Source organism: Crocodylus porosus, unplaced genomic scaffold (genome assembly GCF_001723895.1).
Source record: "Crocodylus porosus isolate Cpor-Errol unplaced genomic scaffold, CroPor_comp1, whole genome shotgun sequence".
NCBI classification, from domain to species: domain Eukaryota; kingdom Metazoa; phylum Chordata; order Crocodylia; family Crocodylidae; genus Crocodylus; species Crocodylus porosus.
The window spans coordinates 38010205-38028540 of record NW_017728910.1 but is presented as its reverse complement, the minus strand read 5'-3'; the positions used below and the strand labels follow the sequence as shown (position 1 = coordinate 38028540).

General features: G+C 43.9%; 1 protein-coding gene across 1 annotated transcript in view; it reads right to left on the bottom strand.

The window, feature by feature from the left end:
• Positions 1–616: 616 nt before the first annotated feature.
• The window catches only part of AP1S3 (adaptor related protein complex 1 sigma 3 subunit), a 36928-nt gene continuing 19208 nt past the window's right edge, over positions 617–18336 (bottom strand). Inside the window, exons 2-5 of the mRNA XM_019533068.1 lie at positions 6297–6475; positions 3180–3288; positions 2160–2297; positions 617–1085 (exon numbers count right to left, since the gene is read on the bottom strand). Of these exons, the coding sequence (XP_019388613.1) occupies positions 1050–1085; positions 2160–2297; positions 3180–3288; positions 6297–6475 (462 nt within the window). The 3' untranslated portion in view covers positions 617–1049. The remainder of the gene's footprint in view (positions 1086–2159; positions 2298–3179; positions 3289–6296; positions 6476–18336) is intronic.

The following is an 18336-nucleotide window of genomic DNA, read 5'->3' as shown; positions in this document are numbered from 1 at the left end:
CAGTTGTTCTCATGTTCTCTCAGTTTTTTGCCATCTCTAAGTGCAGTCTGCAGAACTACAAAGGGCTATTTAAAGTACTCGTTCTTATGAAAAATTAGAGTAACTTGCACTATTTAGAAAACTGGGACTAGCCCATTTCAGGCAGATTTAAGAGGTCTAGCTGTTCCTGGACTTTGAGATGTAGGGGAAGCTGGGACTCCAGGAAGGGGTGGAATCTACCTCCTTCTTGCTAGGAGTAACCTCTCATTAAAGACCAACATTCCTAAGGTGATATTTTTAGTCCTCAGCCTTCCCCTGGACTCCCAAGTTCCGACAAAAAGGGAGGTTAGATCAGCAGCTCAGGCCACAGGTTCAAAAGAAAAGTATGATACTGGGCCAAAAGCACAGCGCATCAGAGAAATGGGTTCTAACAGTACAGTGGAACAGAAGATCGTAAGGCAGCTAGGAGGAGTGACATAACTTTATGGGATTAAGTAGAAACAGTAGGCTTCAGGAGTGAGGGGTCAGTATTTTCAATCAAAAAAGAGGTAAGAAAGGGTCTGAGCTGATGAGAAGCAGCTGAATTTTTAGTCAACTTCAGAGAAAATCTGTGAAACCAGACCCCACAAAAAACTTGTGTCTTTAGAAAAATTATTAGACCAGGACAATCATTACATTCAAAATAATGAACATTTCTACAAAAAGTGTAGTGTAGTCAGCAGTAGACCAAAACTAGTATAAATATCTGTTGCAAGTATGTTCTTAATATCTAAGTGAAAAAGCTTGTAGCCAGAAGTCATAAAACAAGGATTCCACTCCAGGGGGTGAAGATGGTAGCTAGATTAAGTTTTATAACAGTTTAACAAACTCATATACAGTATAATACAGGTATGCAGTTGTGACCCATACACTGCTGTAGATGACCTTCATTTTGACTATTATACAAGCAAATCCCTTTAGTTATTGCTTTTTGGTATCTCTCAGAGGATCTGGCACATAGGAAAACAAATTTCAACAACTGAATTTACAAGTAACATGCAGCATCTCTGTCTCTTCAGGTGGATTTAAAGTTAAAATGCGGGTTTATTCATGTATTCTTCCATTGTCTGCAAGAAAAAGCAATCAAGGGGTTACAGATTCATAAAGTACAACCAAGAAAGTCATTCTAATTCTGCTCCTGTTAAAATGTTTGGATTTTTATATGATATACATATTACAACTGTTAATGGACTAATCCAAAAACCACTGTACATGCAATTTGCTCTTTGCCTATCTAGCTGGCCATTAGTATATTCCATGAATGAAAACTAGCCTACACAGAAAAGGTGGCTAGAAAGAAGAGCTTATTCCTATGGTAGTTCTCCAATTATTTGCCTCTGCCTTACCTCTTAACAAGTGAAAAAAGTCTACGGATTTCACTGCAGATCTAAGCTTTCTTATATTTCTATACCCATGGGCCCTAATAAACTCATTTAACTATTTCTCTCATACTAAAGTCATCTTGAAAGTGGAGTCACTCTATAACATTCACTGTTTCTTACTATCCTTGGCTCACCTGGATAAATTACAACATGAAAAGATTCCTGCAGGTTTCTAAAGCAAAGGTCCCATACTTACTCCTCATGGGAACAACAATAAAGTCTATTTATGGACAAAGATAGAGGTTTCCAGCACATACGTATTCTGATTTTAATATTAGTACAGTAAAAGCTGTGTTAACTGGCATTTTACTAACCAGAATATTCCATTAATCTCCCAATACAAATCCTCATTTTAGCAACCGGAATCTTTGCCAAGTCTATCCAGCATGCACATCAAGTATTTCTGTTGTTTACACTGCTTAGTGACGCTGCTGAAAGAGGAGGTGCCTGGAGTTTGCAGGGGAATGGAAAGGGCTGAGGCCAGTATAACTGTCAGATAACCAGCACCCCCTTTACCCTGCTCATACCAGATAACAAAGCTTTTACTGTATATAGGTAGGGTGACCGTACATCCTGGTTTGGCCAGGACAGTCCCAGAGTTTGTAGGCTACCCCAGCAGGTTGGCAAGAATTCAAGCAGAAGTAGTCAGAGGGCACAGTCTGGCAGGGAGGCAGAGTGGCATGCTGGGCAAGCAGGCACCGCTGCTTCCTCACATACTTGCCCAGCCCAGTTCCTTCTGATTGTCTGCTGCTGCCTTACCTCTTGTAACATGTCAGAATCTTCTATAGCTTTTACTGCAGATTTCTTTGAAGTCTCTTGTATCTCTCCACCCAGAATAAATTCATCAAGAATAAAATAAGCCTTTTCAAAATTAAAGATAATATCCAGCTCGCATACCTGGTGGAGCAAAATACATATTTAGGCAAAATTTTACAGCATTATGAATTAGCATGCTAAGAGCTATTACACTGTCAAACCTATTTGAAATGCGCACCGTGTAGCAAAGAGTAACCTTTAAAAAAAAAAATCAAAACCAAAAAACCTTGCACTACCCCCTCATCCCGAGAATACTAGGTATACATTTTCACCATTCACACAAAAAGAATTACTTCATTTGTGCAGACAACATATATATTGGATGGGGGAGAGGTGAGGGAAAGAAAGAGAAAGACCAAAAAAAAAAAATCAACATTTATAACGGATGTTTTAAGTACTTGTCTAGCACTGTAGTCACACTGTGTGCGTCACAGAGTAAGTCCCTGTCCCAAAGACATTATAATCTCTGACAGACAAAACAAGGAGACGATATAAAATAGTGCAACGGTTAGTTACTTTTTGAATCATCCTTTAACTAGAGAGCAAGTAGAAAATATTCACAGAAGTGGGCCTCCTGCAGGTCATATTTAAAAGAACTCAGCAAGAGGGAATTAAAAAAAAATGCTGTTTTAAAACCTTTTTTTGTTTGTTTTTTTAAACTTTTTCCCCCAAACAATCTATTAAATGTCACCTCTGGGAAAAGCTGCAGAAAACAAAATTGGTTTCTTTTTGAGGAAGGGCTTATAATGGAAAGCCATCTCCTTATAATAGCCTTGGCACTATTTTTCTGTCTGATCCTGCTGATATGCTTTACATGGAAGACACATATGCAGTCAAAGGGGCAAGCAGCGGATGAAAGGGTAGGATAAGAGCAACTATAGATATTTGCATTCCTTGTTATATGATAAATAACTAAAGTGAAAAACATATCCTGAGTAACTGAAGGAAGAAAAAGAAACTTACATTTCCAAAATATCTATCCAGTAGCTCTACATAACGATGAACAACTTCTAGTGCCAGCAGCTCATTATCTCGGTCTTCTATTGCACAGCAAAAATATAAACTAGCATACCTACAAATACAGAAGGGAAAATAGAAAAGTGGTTAACGTTGGCTTAGAAAATGATATTTAAAAGGTTGGCTTTTTGGGAATTGGCTTACAGGTATATGTATATGCATTAAAAAGGTTTAGGATGGGCAGATGGGCATCGATTTCTAAACTGATTTCCTAAAAGCCTGGGGGTCTCACAGTTTCACACAGCCCTGAAAGCAGACAGGCCATCTAACACAAGGCCAACAGATATACACACAATCTGAGAAAGAGGGGGCACTGTTCCATAACACAAGGTAAGGGTGGCACCAGCTAACAAGACCCCAAAGGAGGGGCTGGGGGGGCAAGTCCTGGTTTTGGGGGAACAGACTAAATTGGAAGGCCCAGAAAGTCCAAATTAGCATGTGTGCCTCTGATGAGCTACATGGGTGTGTGACAAACACAGAACGACCAACTAGCAACAGCCACAGATCAAGAGTCATCAGGAAGGAAGGAGAGTACAAAAGAAGGACTTAGAAGCAGCAAAGGGTTCCTCCCCATCCCGCCTCCCTGTCCCTCTTCTTCCTCCTCCCCAAGTGGGGTCCCGATCCCCATTGCCCAGGAGGGGTCCCCGAGGCCACCATGGACAGAGGGCACACCACCAGCCCATCTCATCCACCCCATGAGAGGAGGGAAGGGGAAGGGTGTAGGCTTCAGCATCCCATTGCCAGGCTGCTAACATGCTGACATCCAAGAGAGAGCCTCAAGGGAAGACTGAATCCTGGTCAGATGTACTTTGACTCTGATGACAGCCCTAGGATTTGGTAGATATATAGAACTGCTCGATTGTTTGTATCGTTTCTTTTCTGTTATCATTGTGTATCAATAAGTTTGCCTGTTATCGAATGGAAAGGTCATGGTTGGTCTGAGGGTGGATTCCTCCCCCCCAACCCCGCAAGCTCCCCCAGCTTCTAAAACCCAAAGTGCACTGCAGTGCATTGCTCTGCACTCAGGTCACAACAGTTAGATATAATGCAATTCATTTCCCTGCCTGTGCATACCTATTCTCTATAGTAAATGTTAAGGTTTCTCTTTTTCACATAGGACCTGTAGGGAGACATCTTTGGGTCCATCTACACTGTAGCAGAGGCATGTATCCTGAAACATGTGGTAGAGGGTGTACTAAAGCCCAAGGCCATCGGTGCACTCCAGACTCAGATGCTCACCAAGCTGTACTAGGCTCATCCTCAGTACTCTTCCTCCGAGACCTGCCAGAGACTGACAGCTCAGGCATGGGCCTAAAGTAGGAGTGTCCAACTCATCAGGCCCAGAGGGCTGGTCAAGTAGCATGAGGCCAGTCCGTGGGCCGGACTGAGCCACAAAATTGGCCCTGCATGCTAGATCCAATACACAGGGCTGTGCGTGCCCTGAACTGGTCCAGTGTGCTGCTTGCCACACTTGTGCTGGATCTGGCCCTCCATGGTTTGTGCGCTGGAATTGACACTGTGTCATGGGGAACGTATGCAAAATCCACAGTGCATGGGTCCAGTCCGAGACTCATGGGCAGGCACAGAGGGCTGAATGACAGGACTCCACAGGCTAGATCCAGCCAGCAGGCCTTCTGACATCCTTGACCCTTGATCTGCAGTAGGACTATGGTCTGATGGGGATGGGAGTACAAAAAGAGTGGTCATTTCTCAAGGAAGTGATCCTTGGAATACAAAGGAAGTTCATTCTTTTTTGTAAAGAAGGCAGCAAAAGGGCTGGGAGACCATTGGCTCAATAGGGAAGACCTGGACCTCCTGATATTGAAAAGAAAAGCTTATAAGGGATGGAAATCAGAAATTACCACCAAAGAAGAATACACAGAAATAGCCCGCACCTGTAGGGAGCAGATTAGAAAAGCAAAGGCAAAAACCAAAATCAAACAGGCAACTGGAATCAAAGACAACAAAAAGCCCTTCTTTAAATATGGAAGCATTTTGTAATCTTTAGAAATAAATTAAACAAAAAATTATATTAATCATCATTTTTGAAAAAGAGGGTGGGAAGATTTACTGAATACTTTCTCAAACATTTACATTGGAATGCTACCCTTACACCACCAAAAAAACAAATGGTAGATGACATCTGCATGAATACTATGACAACCCTATTGTAGACTACAAGGTGGTAGACTGTGGAATGATTTTTTTTTTAATTAAAAATAAAAGGAATAAAAAACAATACTCAAGAAAATATAGTCTCCTAGAAGTTTAAAAGGATATGATGTGAGCACTTGAGAAAATGGATTATTAACTAACTCAAGCTGATCAACTGTCGTATTTTATTTATTGCAAATGTTAATATTTAGTTAATCCACTTCTGGGTTAAACAATCCACTCAATCATTAGTCTCAGCATAACAGGTGGAGCTTCAGTTCAGAACAATATGCAACTAGGTCTATCCCTCTTCAGCAAAATGCTTAAGCATGTGCTTATATTTTGTGCTTTGCTAGATACAGGTGGCCTACTGAGTTAAAGCATTTCTTTTCTCTATAGTAACTAAGCAGGAATTGATAATCAGGCAACTAACTAGGAAGACACAAGAAACAAGTTTCAGGTTGGTAAATGCTTCAAAGACAATGTGGCAGAATGCAAGAGGCATCTCAGTATACCATGGATAACCTCAAATAAACACTGACAAAGCATAGGATGCTTATAAATAAGGATACCTTTAAATTAACAAGATTAAATTACAGGAGGAGACTCCATGTCTAACTGAAGTGTGAAAACTTAATTCAAGATTTTACTACCCTTTTTTCTCTTTGGTAAATGAAAGTATTTTTTTCCCCCCAACTGCAATTCACCTTATCAGCTTCTCCACTAGGGAAAGGCAGGTTGCTTTAGTTTATTTAGAATCAAGTTGTCTTGTTCCTAGTTTTAGGTTCTTAACTGAAGCATTTTTAAAAATTCCTGCCATCAGCTGTTTCTCTTGTGCTGCCTCTCAACAGTGTTTACAACATTAATGTAAATATGTGTTTATATCTATTCTTATAAAACTACTCACACCTTTTGTAAACAAGCTTCAGGTCCTTCCAGTCAACAAAACTGCTCATCTTTTGATTGCGAGCCAGAATAATCTGTACAATTTCCCGTATGATCTTTTTCTTCTCTTTGTCAGGTAGTGTAGTATACCACTTCTGAAGTCTTAGCTTCCCTTGTCGGCTGAACAGCAATATAAAGCGTATCTAGAGTAAATAGAAAAAACACAGTAATGCCAGTTCATACATAATTTCCCATTGAACGGTGATTCACCTGCCATTACCACTAATACAGAATATGGAAACTGACAAAAAACCATTCATCGCTACAAGGCATAAGGCACCTATGCTTTCAAGTACTTCATCTATACTGTACTCATCTAAAAGTCTTCCTTAGTAAAACTCATTCCTCCAGTAAGCAAGTAAATGTCATGAAGGTTCAATCAGATGCACAATTAGTTCATCCAGAGTTGTTAAAGACTATTCCAAATTACACCTGGTCAGGATATTTTTAAAAGTGTTTTAATAAAATGCTGATTTGTCAAAAAACAAATGTGGAGGGGTTTTATTGCATTTCATCTGAAACTGGTACCTTTTTCTGTTTAAATGAAACTGGGTTTGGGAAGCTTCCCACAATCCATGTTAGATGATTTTGCTTGTGGGGGAGGTAGAACAGAAGGAAGTGAGTACACAAAAAGGAACAGAAGCCAGAATAGGAAGATTCAGTTTCTCTCAAGCTCCCCTGTTCCATTTTGAAAGATACTTGGGCAAGGAGGGGGGCAGAGACCATAACTCAGTGATGAATAGATTTCATAGATTTCTAGGGTCAGAAGGGACCTGGTAGATTCTGACCCTCAGCTCCATGCAGGAAAGAGCGCTGGGATTAAGTAACCCCTGCCAGATGCCTGTCTAATCTCTTCTTGAACACCTCCAAGGTAGGGGATAGCACCACCTCCCTTGGAAGCTTATTCCATATTTTGGCAACCCTCACCATAAAGAATTTCTTCCTTATCTCCAATCTAAATCTATTCTCCTTCAGTTTGTAGCCATTATTTCTGGTAACCCCAAGCGATGCCCTGGTAAACAGTGTCCCCAACTCCCTGCTGACACCCCCGATGAATTTGTAGACAGCCACAAAATTGTCTCTCAGCCTTCTCTTGCGGAAGCTGAAGAGATTCAGGTCCCTCAGTCTGTCTTCATAGGGTCTTACCTATTAAGGAACTCAGCTGGAATACAAACAATCAGGTTTAAGTCTTTGCTCTTCCAAACTTGGACTGGAGATTTCCAGTCAGATTTCCCAGATGGCTACTCTAACCACTAGGTCGCAGAGTCCTCCCTCTCTCTTGACCACATATCTATACAAAGTGGAACAGGGGAGCTTGAGAGACAAACTGACTCTTACTCAGGGTCTTCCTGCAAACCTGGCAAACATCTTTATCTACAAAATATGAATTGTAGTGTGAACTATAGAGCAGAAAGTGGAAAGCTTACTGTCTAAGCCCCTGCCAAGCTACTCCATGCAGGTGGATGTTCTGTGACTGTGAAGATCAGCCTGCCCTGGCCCTGTGCAGCTTGGCCTGTGAAAACCCTTTAGTATTTGCTAGGACGCTGTCTGCAGCAAGAAGATCAAGCATTTTCAGTGTTTAGGTCCAATCCCCAAAAGTGCTGAATACCTTTCAACTCCTATTTAGTGAAGTTTCTTGTCTGTGATTAGCATAGAATTAATTGCCTTGTGTCCTTCCAGACTTTTGGGTTTAAAGGTCTGGAAACCTCTGAGAAACTGAAGTGCAGAGTTAAAGTATAGACCAGTGACAAAACATAGCTGCCATGTATTGGGTAAGACCATAGGTCCTTCTTTCCCAACATCCTGTGTCACACCATAGCAGAAAGTGAATGCTGAAAGGGAGAGTGAACAGAATATGACCCAGATGTTTCCCTTGTTCCTTTCCCACTTGTAGACTCCAGCAAGTCCAGATATACTGTGTCAACTGTATCACCCTGATCTACCTGCTGATTGTTACCTTTACTCTGCCTCCTTGGAGCTGACAGCAGTCTTCAAAAATTAGCCCACCCAGCTACATTTACTGTTTTACATACAGCTGCACTGACTCATAGAAGAATTGATTCAAAGAGCAGCTCAACAAAACTGTGCCTATGATACAAGGAGATGAGGGGAAGAAAGGGAGGGTTTCCCTTCTGCAAGCAAACAGAGGGAAGAGGCATGTGTGTACTTCTGGTGATCCGTCATGCCTCATTTCAGTGCTGAGCTGTGAAGGGAGTATCAGGTAGGGGGTCTTGGTACCATGTGGATTGCCAGCAGTGAGATGGCAAACTAGCCTCTCTAGACTGAAACACGGTAGGTGGTAGTACAGTGTTAAGTAGAATCCTGTGGGCAAGAGCCAGTGGGCTGTCAAATAGGGTGAAGGGCAGGGGGTTATTCATGGGACGTATTTCTCAGCATTTTGACCATGGAAACGTTCCTGTTCAGTGCTGTTCAGTACAGCTCTCCTAAACTCTAGTTTGGTCTTCAGAACAGGAAAACATTAGATTCTGTGCTACTCTTGTCATGTGCCCCACCTGCAAAGCACAAGTATGTGAGTTATGGAACCGCTGAGTTGCTGATCAAAGAAAGTCGAGTTAAAGCCATTTTGGAACATACCTGAAGTCTTCATTTCATAATATTTAGACTGAAGGCACACAGAAAGCAAGGCACGTGGCACACAAATAGCTTGTTCACAGATACATAAGCTTTCATTGGTGACAGCCTACTTTGTCAGAAGCATTTAATGCTTTAAGTCAAGGGTGTCCAAACTTTTTGAATATGGGGCTGGATCACAAACTTTATCACCCAGTGAGCCATATTCAGAAACATCACAGGAAGTGGTATCATATCAGGAAGTGATGTCACATCACCTGTGACACCAATGAAGTTGCAGGGGTTGACATGGTGCTGGTTGACATGGAATGCGTGCCTGGGTTAACATGGTGCTGCAGGTCTGCTTGGCTACAACCGGGTTGACCTGGTGCTGGAGAAGCCGCAGGGCCAGGCCAGGGTTAATGTGGGGCCGGCCAGCTTGCCAGTGCCATGCCAGGGTTGACATGGTGCTGCAGGACCCGCCTGGGCAGACCCAGGTCAGCACCAGCCAGGAAAAGCAGCATGCAGCTGAAGCCAGCTTCCCATGTGCTGCTGGGGATGGGAGGAGGCCGCCCAGGACTGCGCCGGCCAGCAGAAGTGGCGGTGGAGCCACGTGCTGCTCAGGACTGACCGGTGCAGGCTCATCCCATCCCAAGTGGCACACGGCTCCGCCGCAGCTTCTGCTAGCCGGTGCAGCCCCTGCCGGGCTCCTCCCATCCCCAGCAGCACATGAGAATCGGTCCCCTTGGGGCCTTGTGTGCGGGCAGCCAGGCCCAGAGAGCTGCAGCGCCCAGGGGGGAGACTGGCCAGGGGAGCAGGCACCGCCTTGCTGTGGGGCAGGGCAGGGCAGGGCATAGGGGCTGGCTTGTAGCGGGTGGGTGAGGAGGCAGACACAGGACGGCAGTGCCAGCAGCCGCTGCTTGGCCTGCACAGGGCTGCTCCAGCAGGGGCAGGGAGGTGGGGGCAGGAGCACAGGCGCTCCTGGACATGCACCCTCCCCACCAGCGACTGGATGCAGACCCCCATCCTAAGCCGTGCAGGCTACATTATCAGGACCTAAGCCGCCAAGGAGGCAGCTGGATGTAGAGGGCCTCTGGGCCAGGCTCCTCCTGCTGACCACCCAGCCCAGCTCCGGCAACCATGTGCCTCGCAGACCCGGCCCAGCCCCAAGGTGCATCCAGCTCTGCACGCAAACTTACTCTGTGCCTTCGTCTGCCCTGGCCTGGCCCCAAGGTGATCCCAGCTCCGCGTGGGATCTTACCTCATGCCCCCATCCACCACGCATGCGGGCAGGGCACGGGCCATGTTGCGGCTCCCCTGGCCACGTGCTGGGGCCAAGGGGCAGAGCCAGAGAAGAAGTTGCACATGCTGTCCCCAGCTTATCTAATCAGGCATGGCTGGGGCAGCCCCACACCATGCAGCCGTCGGGGCAGTGGCAGCAGGACCTGGCTCACTGATGAGCCCAGCCCCGTGGAGGTAAGCAGCTCCCCTCCCCTCCCCATCATCTGGGGCCCACGAGCCAGCCCTGCCCACCTCGCTTCGCCACCACTGCCATGGAGTGCGGAGCAGGCGCCTCAGGCCAGATGAAATGGCTTGGCAGGGTGCATGGCAGCCCACGGCCATATGTTGGACAAGCCTGCTTTAAGCCCTTCTGAACAAGTTATTCCCGGGGTGCCACCCTGCCCTGATGTCTGCCTCATTTTCAGATGTCACTAGAACATTCTGGAAGGGCATGGCATGCCACAAGGCAGCCTTAACTCTGCATTAACATTTTTTTGGTAAGAGAATTTCCTTGGGGTGGAGGGTAAAAGAGGGGCAAATTAGACAGGAAGTGCTTGTCGAGCAGTTTGCCTGTCATTTAGGCAGATGTTCTCATATAGGTTTGTAATTACACGTGATTATTCACTACATAATGATATTAAGACCTAGCATGCACATAGTATTATTTGTCAGCATGTCTCAAAACTATTAACATCAAGATTACAAAGAAATGAAGGGACTCGCCACAAAATCCCCTTAGTGAGATAGTGGTAAAGCTGAAAGGGGAGCTGCATAGCTCAGTACTCCCTCCACTAGGCTATATAGCTTCTCTCAGATTTCCGAGCATTTCTGCGCCTCCTGGTTGTAGGGGCTTGGGGGCAACAGTCATACTCTGAAGGGTTGGGAATGTGCAGATGCAAACAGGGGCAGTAGGATAAACTGCAGATATGGTCCATGTCAAAAAATCATGATCTAGTTGTGGATAGGACAGTCAAAGTAATTAAATACATACCCACAAACTCCATGCCCCAAGACTTGCATCCTAACTTTTCCAAATCACCCTCCCCCCTTTACGTACCATTAATATTGTGAAATCCATCAACAAGTAAAAGGTTACTCTGTCTCATACCTGTTTTACTATGTGTACATATCAGAGGTATCCAGCTTTTTAGAGAGTCACATATCTCCTTTGTATGTCCAAGACATACACCAAGCCGGGCCCTTCATCCCTCATCGTGTCCTCCCAGTCCTTCTCCCTCCCACCATTTTGGCCAGGACACCAAAACCATAGCATGGACCCACCTATATGGCTTTCCTTCCGAAGTGCTGCTTCATTTGGTATATCCTGGCTTTCAAAGGCATGATCTTGTGTTGTGTTCAAGACTACCCCCTTATGTGTGGGGTCACAGAAAAGGGATGAAACCCACCCCTTCCAGGAGCATGCCTTCCATAGCATGCGTACAGGAAAGTAGAGTTCAGGACTGTCAGGCCCTGCTCTCTATTTGCTCTACCACCTATACCTACTTCCATGTCCACATCCTTCTCACTCACTCTCAAAATCCTTTTCTCTTCCAAATTTCCCACTCCCTTTATCACTTCTCATAATCAGTCCCCTACCCCTTGCCACAGCCCTAATCCATTCCCCATCATATTCTCATCCTACTCTTCTACCCCCAGTACTCCTTCACCTTCAGGAAGCATTCATGTGTAGCTATCTGCTTTAGGAAAATAGTGCAAGTGCTATTGGATGATATTCCCACACCTCCCCAAAACACCCCCCATCCCTGATAGAAGCAGTTTTCACTAAACCATTGCCATTTTCATACCAAGAGTAGGCTTCAGACTTGCATTATCAAAGTATAGGTCAAACTGAATACCCACAACATGTCTCCATACCAACCAGACCATATAAAATTAGACTGGCTGGAAATGAATCTTGGCTAGTATTTCTACACATGTGTGCATGCATGCACACATAGATCAATCTTTTCAATATGCACCAATTCAGGGAGCCAGCCTACTGTGCATCAGGAGGCAGGGGGTGCTAAGGACAAGCTGGCATAAATGCTGAATAACTGAGATCAGTGAGGGGACAACCAAAGCCAGGGTTTGGGACCCAGAGACGTGTGAAAAAAGACATGATAGAGTCCTCTAACTTTATGAAAAAGGAACTGGATGCATCTTAGCAACCTATTGCCCAAATTATGCCAAACTTGGAGCACTGTACTTAACCTCCCCTCCACACCTCCCCCCCCAAAACAGCACAGAAAGTTCAATGTCATGTGAAAGAATTCAGAGTTCAGAACACTTAGACTCAAATCATCATGCATAGGAACAGCTTTTCATCCTTAACTATAGTACTGCTAGTAGCCCACTATAATATTGTGCAAGATTAAACATTAGCATTTGTTTTGCTATGCCAGGATTCCTAGCACAGGATAACCAAGACAGTGTGGATAGAAGGAAGGAGCTCTACACATCCTTCTATAGCACAGAAGACTAAGAAAAAAGTGTGAAGTGGCCCATTCATCTCAATGCAATATTCTCAACTTAATGAGAACAAAGACCCAATGGACAAGATTTCATCTTCAAATAATAGCCAAGACATTCACTGCTCCACACATCTCACCAGTTTTCTCATCCTCACTCCTCCTTGCTGTCACTGCTTCAGATGCAATGACTTTGATCAAGCCTGCCTGTTCCCATCTCTTCACTCTAGCCTTCACGCCATGTACTAGGAGCATGCAGACAGCACACCTGCTCTCAGCTCCCCACACAAACAGGACCAGGATCTCTGAGGATACCCACTCACATGGAAGCCAGTGAAAGGAATTCAAAATCTCCTATGTGTAGAGGGGCCCCATTTCTGGCTCACACACAGGGGAGAAGAGAATACAAGGCTGACAGGTCATTTTCCCTCCAATTACTCTATCATCTTTACCCAGGCCCCAGCAACACCTTCCTCTTCCCACCCAGTGTCCCAAACTCCTCTCCACATAATTCATTTGATTCCTCTGCCCCACCCCAACTTGAGTTCTTGCTGAGGGGATTAGGGATGGTAGTAAGGTTTACCATTACAATTAGAATTAAAGAACTGCAATTAAGTATTTTAATAAAATATCTATATGGAGAAAAGACCAGTACATTACTAAACACACATAGCAAACAGAAGTGCAGCAAAATGTCTATTAAAAAAAATAACACTCCTAGTTTCTCAGCAGTGGATTTTAAACAAAAAGTTAATTCATAATTCAGAAGTTCTCTGTGGCTAATAAAAACATATAAATATTTTATACAGAACAAAGCTCAGTAGGAGGGAAACCACTTTTTTGTGGGTTCTTAATTTTAGAATAGTTTGCTTAAATATTTAAAAGTGAATCGCACCAACAGCCAAAGAAATAGCTGTGTAAGACAATTCAAGATATAAAAATAAAGTCTCACTGCTTCTTCTAGCTGTAAATATTTGGGAAGTGGTAATAAAGTTGGTTTAGTGCACATACAATTATATATTCAAATTGTGTGTGAGGGCATGCACATGGAAGAAACAATTTCTCTAAGGCTATTTATGCGTATTTCTTTTTCTTATGGAAAATACAGCACATCTTATTTTTTTCAGGTTTTTTCGCAAATTAGCTGAGCTACAATTCATTTGCGTTTGTTATGTTTTATAACATATAGGGGGAAACCAATGGCTTCAAGGCATCTAACTTTATAAAGTTCTTTAGGATGGGTTCATTTGAAGAGTCCCTCCTATTTTCTGAAAGGTCAGACACTTCTCTAGAGCACTAGATTCACAAAGCAGCATGTAAATGCACATTCCCATCCTTGATACTGTGAGATGAGTTATCTGGAAACTAAGACTTATGAATTACGCAGGAAGACTCGAAAAATGTAATAATTTTTCTGCAAAGGTAAATGATCCCATTCATACATGTCTATGGCAGGATTAGTCAAGATCCAGGAAACAGCCTTTGTGAATACAGTATTAAATTCACCTGACAAAATTTTGAGGATTGTGTAACTGCCTAGAATCTAGTAGTTTAATTGCATCCAGATGACTTGGCTAAATGAAAAATATCAAGCGTCAAGGTTGGCAAAATAGCTTGATTAAAGGGAAGATTGATGCACAATGTCCCAGCCCTTCTATTTGTGCTATCAACTTGTTCTGCCCTGATGATACTAGAGTTGTCAAGGCTACTCCCCCAGTGGATTAAGGTACAGCTCTTCTTGTACATATACTTGTCTGCTGACTCAGGAGTCAGGTGAGTATAAAGGGATGTTTTGCCACCTGCACAGCATGGTACCTCTACAGCTTTTGTTAAGATAATTGTATTTGCAAAAGCACAGCATCAACTCTCCAGAGATGGAGGCAGCAGGTCAGCAGGAATACGTTTCAGAGCGGACAGGAGCAAGCAATGGCCATTTAATAAATACACTTCTAAAAATAACTCTGAATGAAGTTGCAGAGATTTATGTATAATACGCTGAGAATGCAGGGGACAGTCAACAGAATGTGTGCTCAACTTTCACAAGAGACTTATTAAAACCTGCAGTTGTTTTTGCTGATCACTCTTGGCTTTTCTTGCACAAAAATATAAAAATCAAATGCATTTAATCAGGACTTTAGAAAACTTCCTAATAATCTTTCATTTTGTTAGAAACATGCACCTTGAAATGGCTTGGCTAATATCTAGCAACAGCTTCCCAAGTAATCTTTATGAGCTGTATAGGTCTGCAAACAACAATATTGCAGATGGAGCAAAAACTAATAAAAAGGTGAAGTAGAATGTTAAATGACTCCAGGTCATGGTCATGACCATAAAGACATTAATATATACCTTTTAAAACACAACATACAGAAAATGCATTGCTGAGTGCAAACAACTGTTCTTCACATTCCAATAATTACCTAAAACCAGAACTTACTATTAACTTTCTCTAGTGTCCAAGACAAGAGCTCAAGATTAGTCTCCACAATTAAGTGTAGATATTCAGAACAGTTTAATTTCCATTAAAGTACCTTCAATAAGGGGAAGCTCTTTAAAGTAGTCCGTGTCTAGAATATCAGCTGTAATATATTTAGACATTACAGCCAATTTATTCCATACAGCTTGATAACTAATGTGCCCTGAATGTGCTGAGTTCTTTTGAAAACTGGCCAACCATTTAGTGAGCTGAATTACTTAAAAAAAATTGTTAAAAATTCTGGCCTAAAGATGTTGAAGTAAACAAAAGGTACATGTAGGAAGAGAGAAGAGAATAGAACATTTTAGGCAAATCTTTGCAATTTATAATTGCACATAAAGAAACTCTTAATGCCTAAAGGACATCTATGCCCATTGAAGTGAACAGGACACCTCCAAAGCATCAACTTGCCCTTCAACATGACAATTATAAAGTAATTACAGTATTTATTTAAATATTCCAACCTTCCTGTAGACTTAGACATTCAAATAAATAAAACGTCCAGCTATTGAACAACTATATTTATGTACAAAAATAGAGGTGTACCGATACATCGGTCCCATATCGTATTGGCACCGATATAAGGAAAATTGACACTATAGGCAGTCGGCTTTCTTGGCTGATGTGGCCGACAATGTTGCCAATAAATGCCCTGTGCACTCATGTAGGTGCAGCGCAGCACGCAGGCGGCCAGGAGCGCAACCCAGCAGTGTGGAGAGCAGTATCGGGCTGATACGTCTATTGTGGGGGAAGGGAAGGGGCATGATGGGGCAAGTTGAGGGAAGGGGGGCAGGGGCAGGCACTGCACAGCTGAGGTGGGGTGCAGGACAGCTGTGGCTTGTTCAAGGTGCTTGGAGGAGGGGGGGGCAGCTCCAGCCGTTGCACGCACCGTGGGAGGGCATGTGGGGGTGTGTGTGCCCCCCAGATCTGCATGCAGGGTGAGGGCAGGCTGCTGAGCTGGGCTGCACGTGGGGCGGGTGGGAATTATTTTCCAATGATTGTGTATGTGTTTTTTGGGGTGGGGCAGGATTCTATATATTTCTGTTTGGATGAAAGTAAAACTTCATCACTTCCAGATCGAAGACCTGGGACTCATTCTATCAGGATCCCTAAAGAAAATTTTCACATTTTCCCTTTGTTGAGAACCCCCTCCTTGGTGGAACTACATTTAATAATTTGGAAGCTCTGTTATAGGCAGCCTACCGGTTGCTGACACTGTTTTCAGAACTTTGTGGATTTTAGCAATGGAGGAAACCATTCAGAAACATTGATAGTATGGTAGGATCTAGCCCAAGGACAGGCAAAATATGGCCTGCAGGCCGAATCTGGCCTGCCAGGCCATTCTATCCAGCCTGCAGGACTCCTAAAAATATATATCTATATAAATAAATAAATAAGTATATGTCTTGTCATCTTTGACAGGCAGTCACAGGAAGATGCTAATTAATTTTATATAGAAAGGTATATATAAAATTAATTTAGTCTATATAAATAAAGAAATAAAATTAATTACTATCTTCCCATGGGTGCCTGTCAAAGATTTCATAGATTTCAGAGACACTAGGGCTGGAAGGGACCTCGGAAGATCGTCGAGTCCAGCCCCCTGCCCAAAACGCAGGAAGTCAGCTGGGGTCACAGGATCCCAGCAAGACAAGCATCCAATTTGCTCTTGAAGGTGTTCAATGTAGGTGCTTGAACCACCTCCAATGGCAGGCTGTTACAGACGTTGGGGGTTCAGACAGTAAAGAAATTCTTCCTTATGTCCAGCCTGAAATGGTCTTGCTAAGGGCGCACCTTAGCACACAGTGTCACCCACCCATGTCATAAGTTTTGCTTGTCAGCACTTAGAGGTGCAGGGCTCCAGAACCCAGAAGCCCCTGCACCCATCCTTCAAAGCTGGCAGGCTTTGTGGCCTCAGCATGGGCTACCAGACCTGCAGCTTTCACTCTGCTGCGCCTTAACACGCAGTGTCACCCATGTCACAAGTTTTGCTTGTCCACAGCTCAAGGTACATTTATGTTTTAGGTTTATGACCATTCAACCTCATCATCCCTTGGGGCGCTCTGGTGAACAAAAGTTCCCCCAGATCCTGGAGGTCACCCCTGATAAACTTATAGGTGGCCATGGGATCACCCCTGAGCCTGTGCTTTTCCAGGCTAAAGGGTCCCATGGCTCTCAGCCTGCCATCATAAGGTCTGTTTTCCTGACCTCTGATCACTGCACGTAGCTCTTCTCTGGACTCTCTCAAGCTTCTCCACATCCTTTTTGAATTGTGGAGCCCAAAACTGTGCGCAGTACTCCAGATGTGGCCTCACTAAGGCTGAGTACAAGGGGAGAATGATGTCCCGGGATTTGCTTCAGAAGCATCTATGGAAGTAAGCCAGCATTTTGGTTGCTTTAGTAGCTGCAGCATCACATTGCGGGCTCATGTTCATCTTGTGGTCTGTCATGACCCCCAAGTCCCTTTCATCCGTAGTGCTAGCCAGCATAGCACTGCCAAGCCTATAAGGATGCCACAGGTTTTTTCCTCCCAAGGTGGAGAACCTTGCATTTTTCGGTGTTAAACACCATCAGGTTCTCGTCCGCCCGTTTGCTGAGCCTGTCCAGGTCAGCCTGGATCACCTGCCTGTCTTCTGGCATGGATGCTTTGCCCCAAAGTTTGGTGTCATTGGTGAACTTGGCCAGTCTGCTTCTGACTCCAATGTCCACATCATTAATGAAGATGTTGAACAATATGGGTGAAAAGACAGAGCCTTGGGGGACCCCACTGGTCACAGGGCACCACGATGAGTGACTTCCATCTCTTACTACCCTCTAGGTCTGACCACGGAGCCAAATTTCCCAGCCAGCGGATCGTGATGGACCCAAGGCCACAAATGGCCAGTTTCGCCAAGAGGTGATCATGGGATACCAGATCGAAGGCTTTTTTGAAGTCAAGCTATATGACATCAATCTCTTCTCCCTTGTCCAGGTGGTGGGTCACCTAGTCGCAGAAGTAAATGAGATTGGTCAAGCAGGACCCACCCACAACAAACCCATGCTGGCTATCCCTCAGGATGTTGGCATCAGCCAGTCCATTAAGGATGGCCTCTTTAATAAACTTTTCTAAGATCTTCCTCGGGATAGAAGTCGGGCTGATGGGCCTATAGTTAGCCAGATCTACTTTCCTCCCTTTCTTGAAGATAGGCACCACATTGGCCTTCTTCCA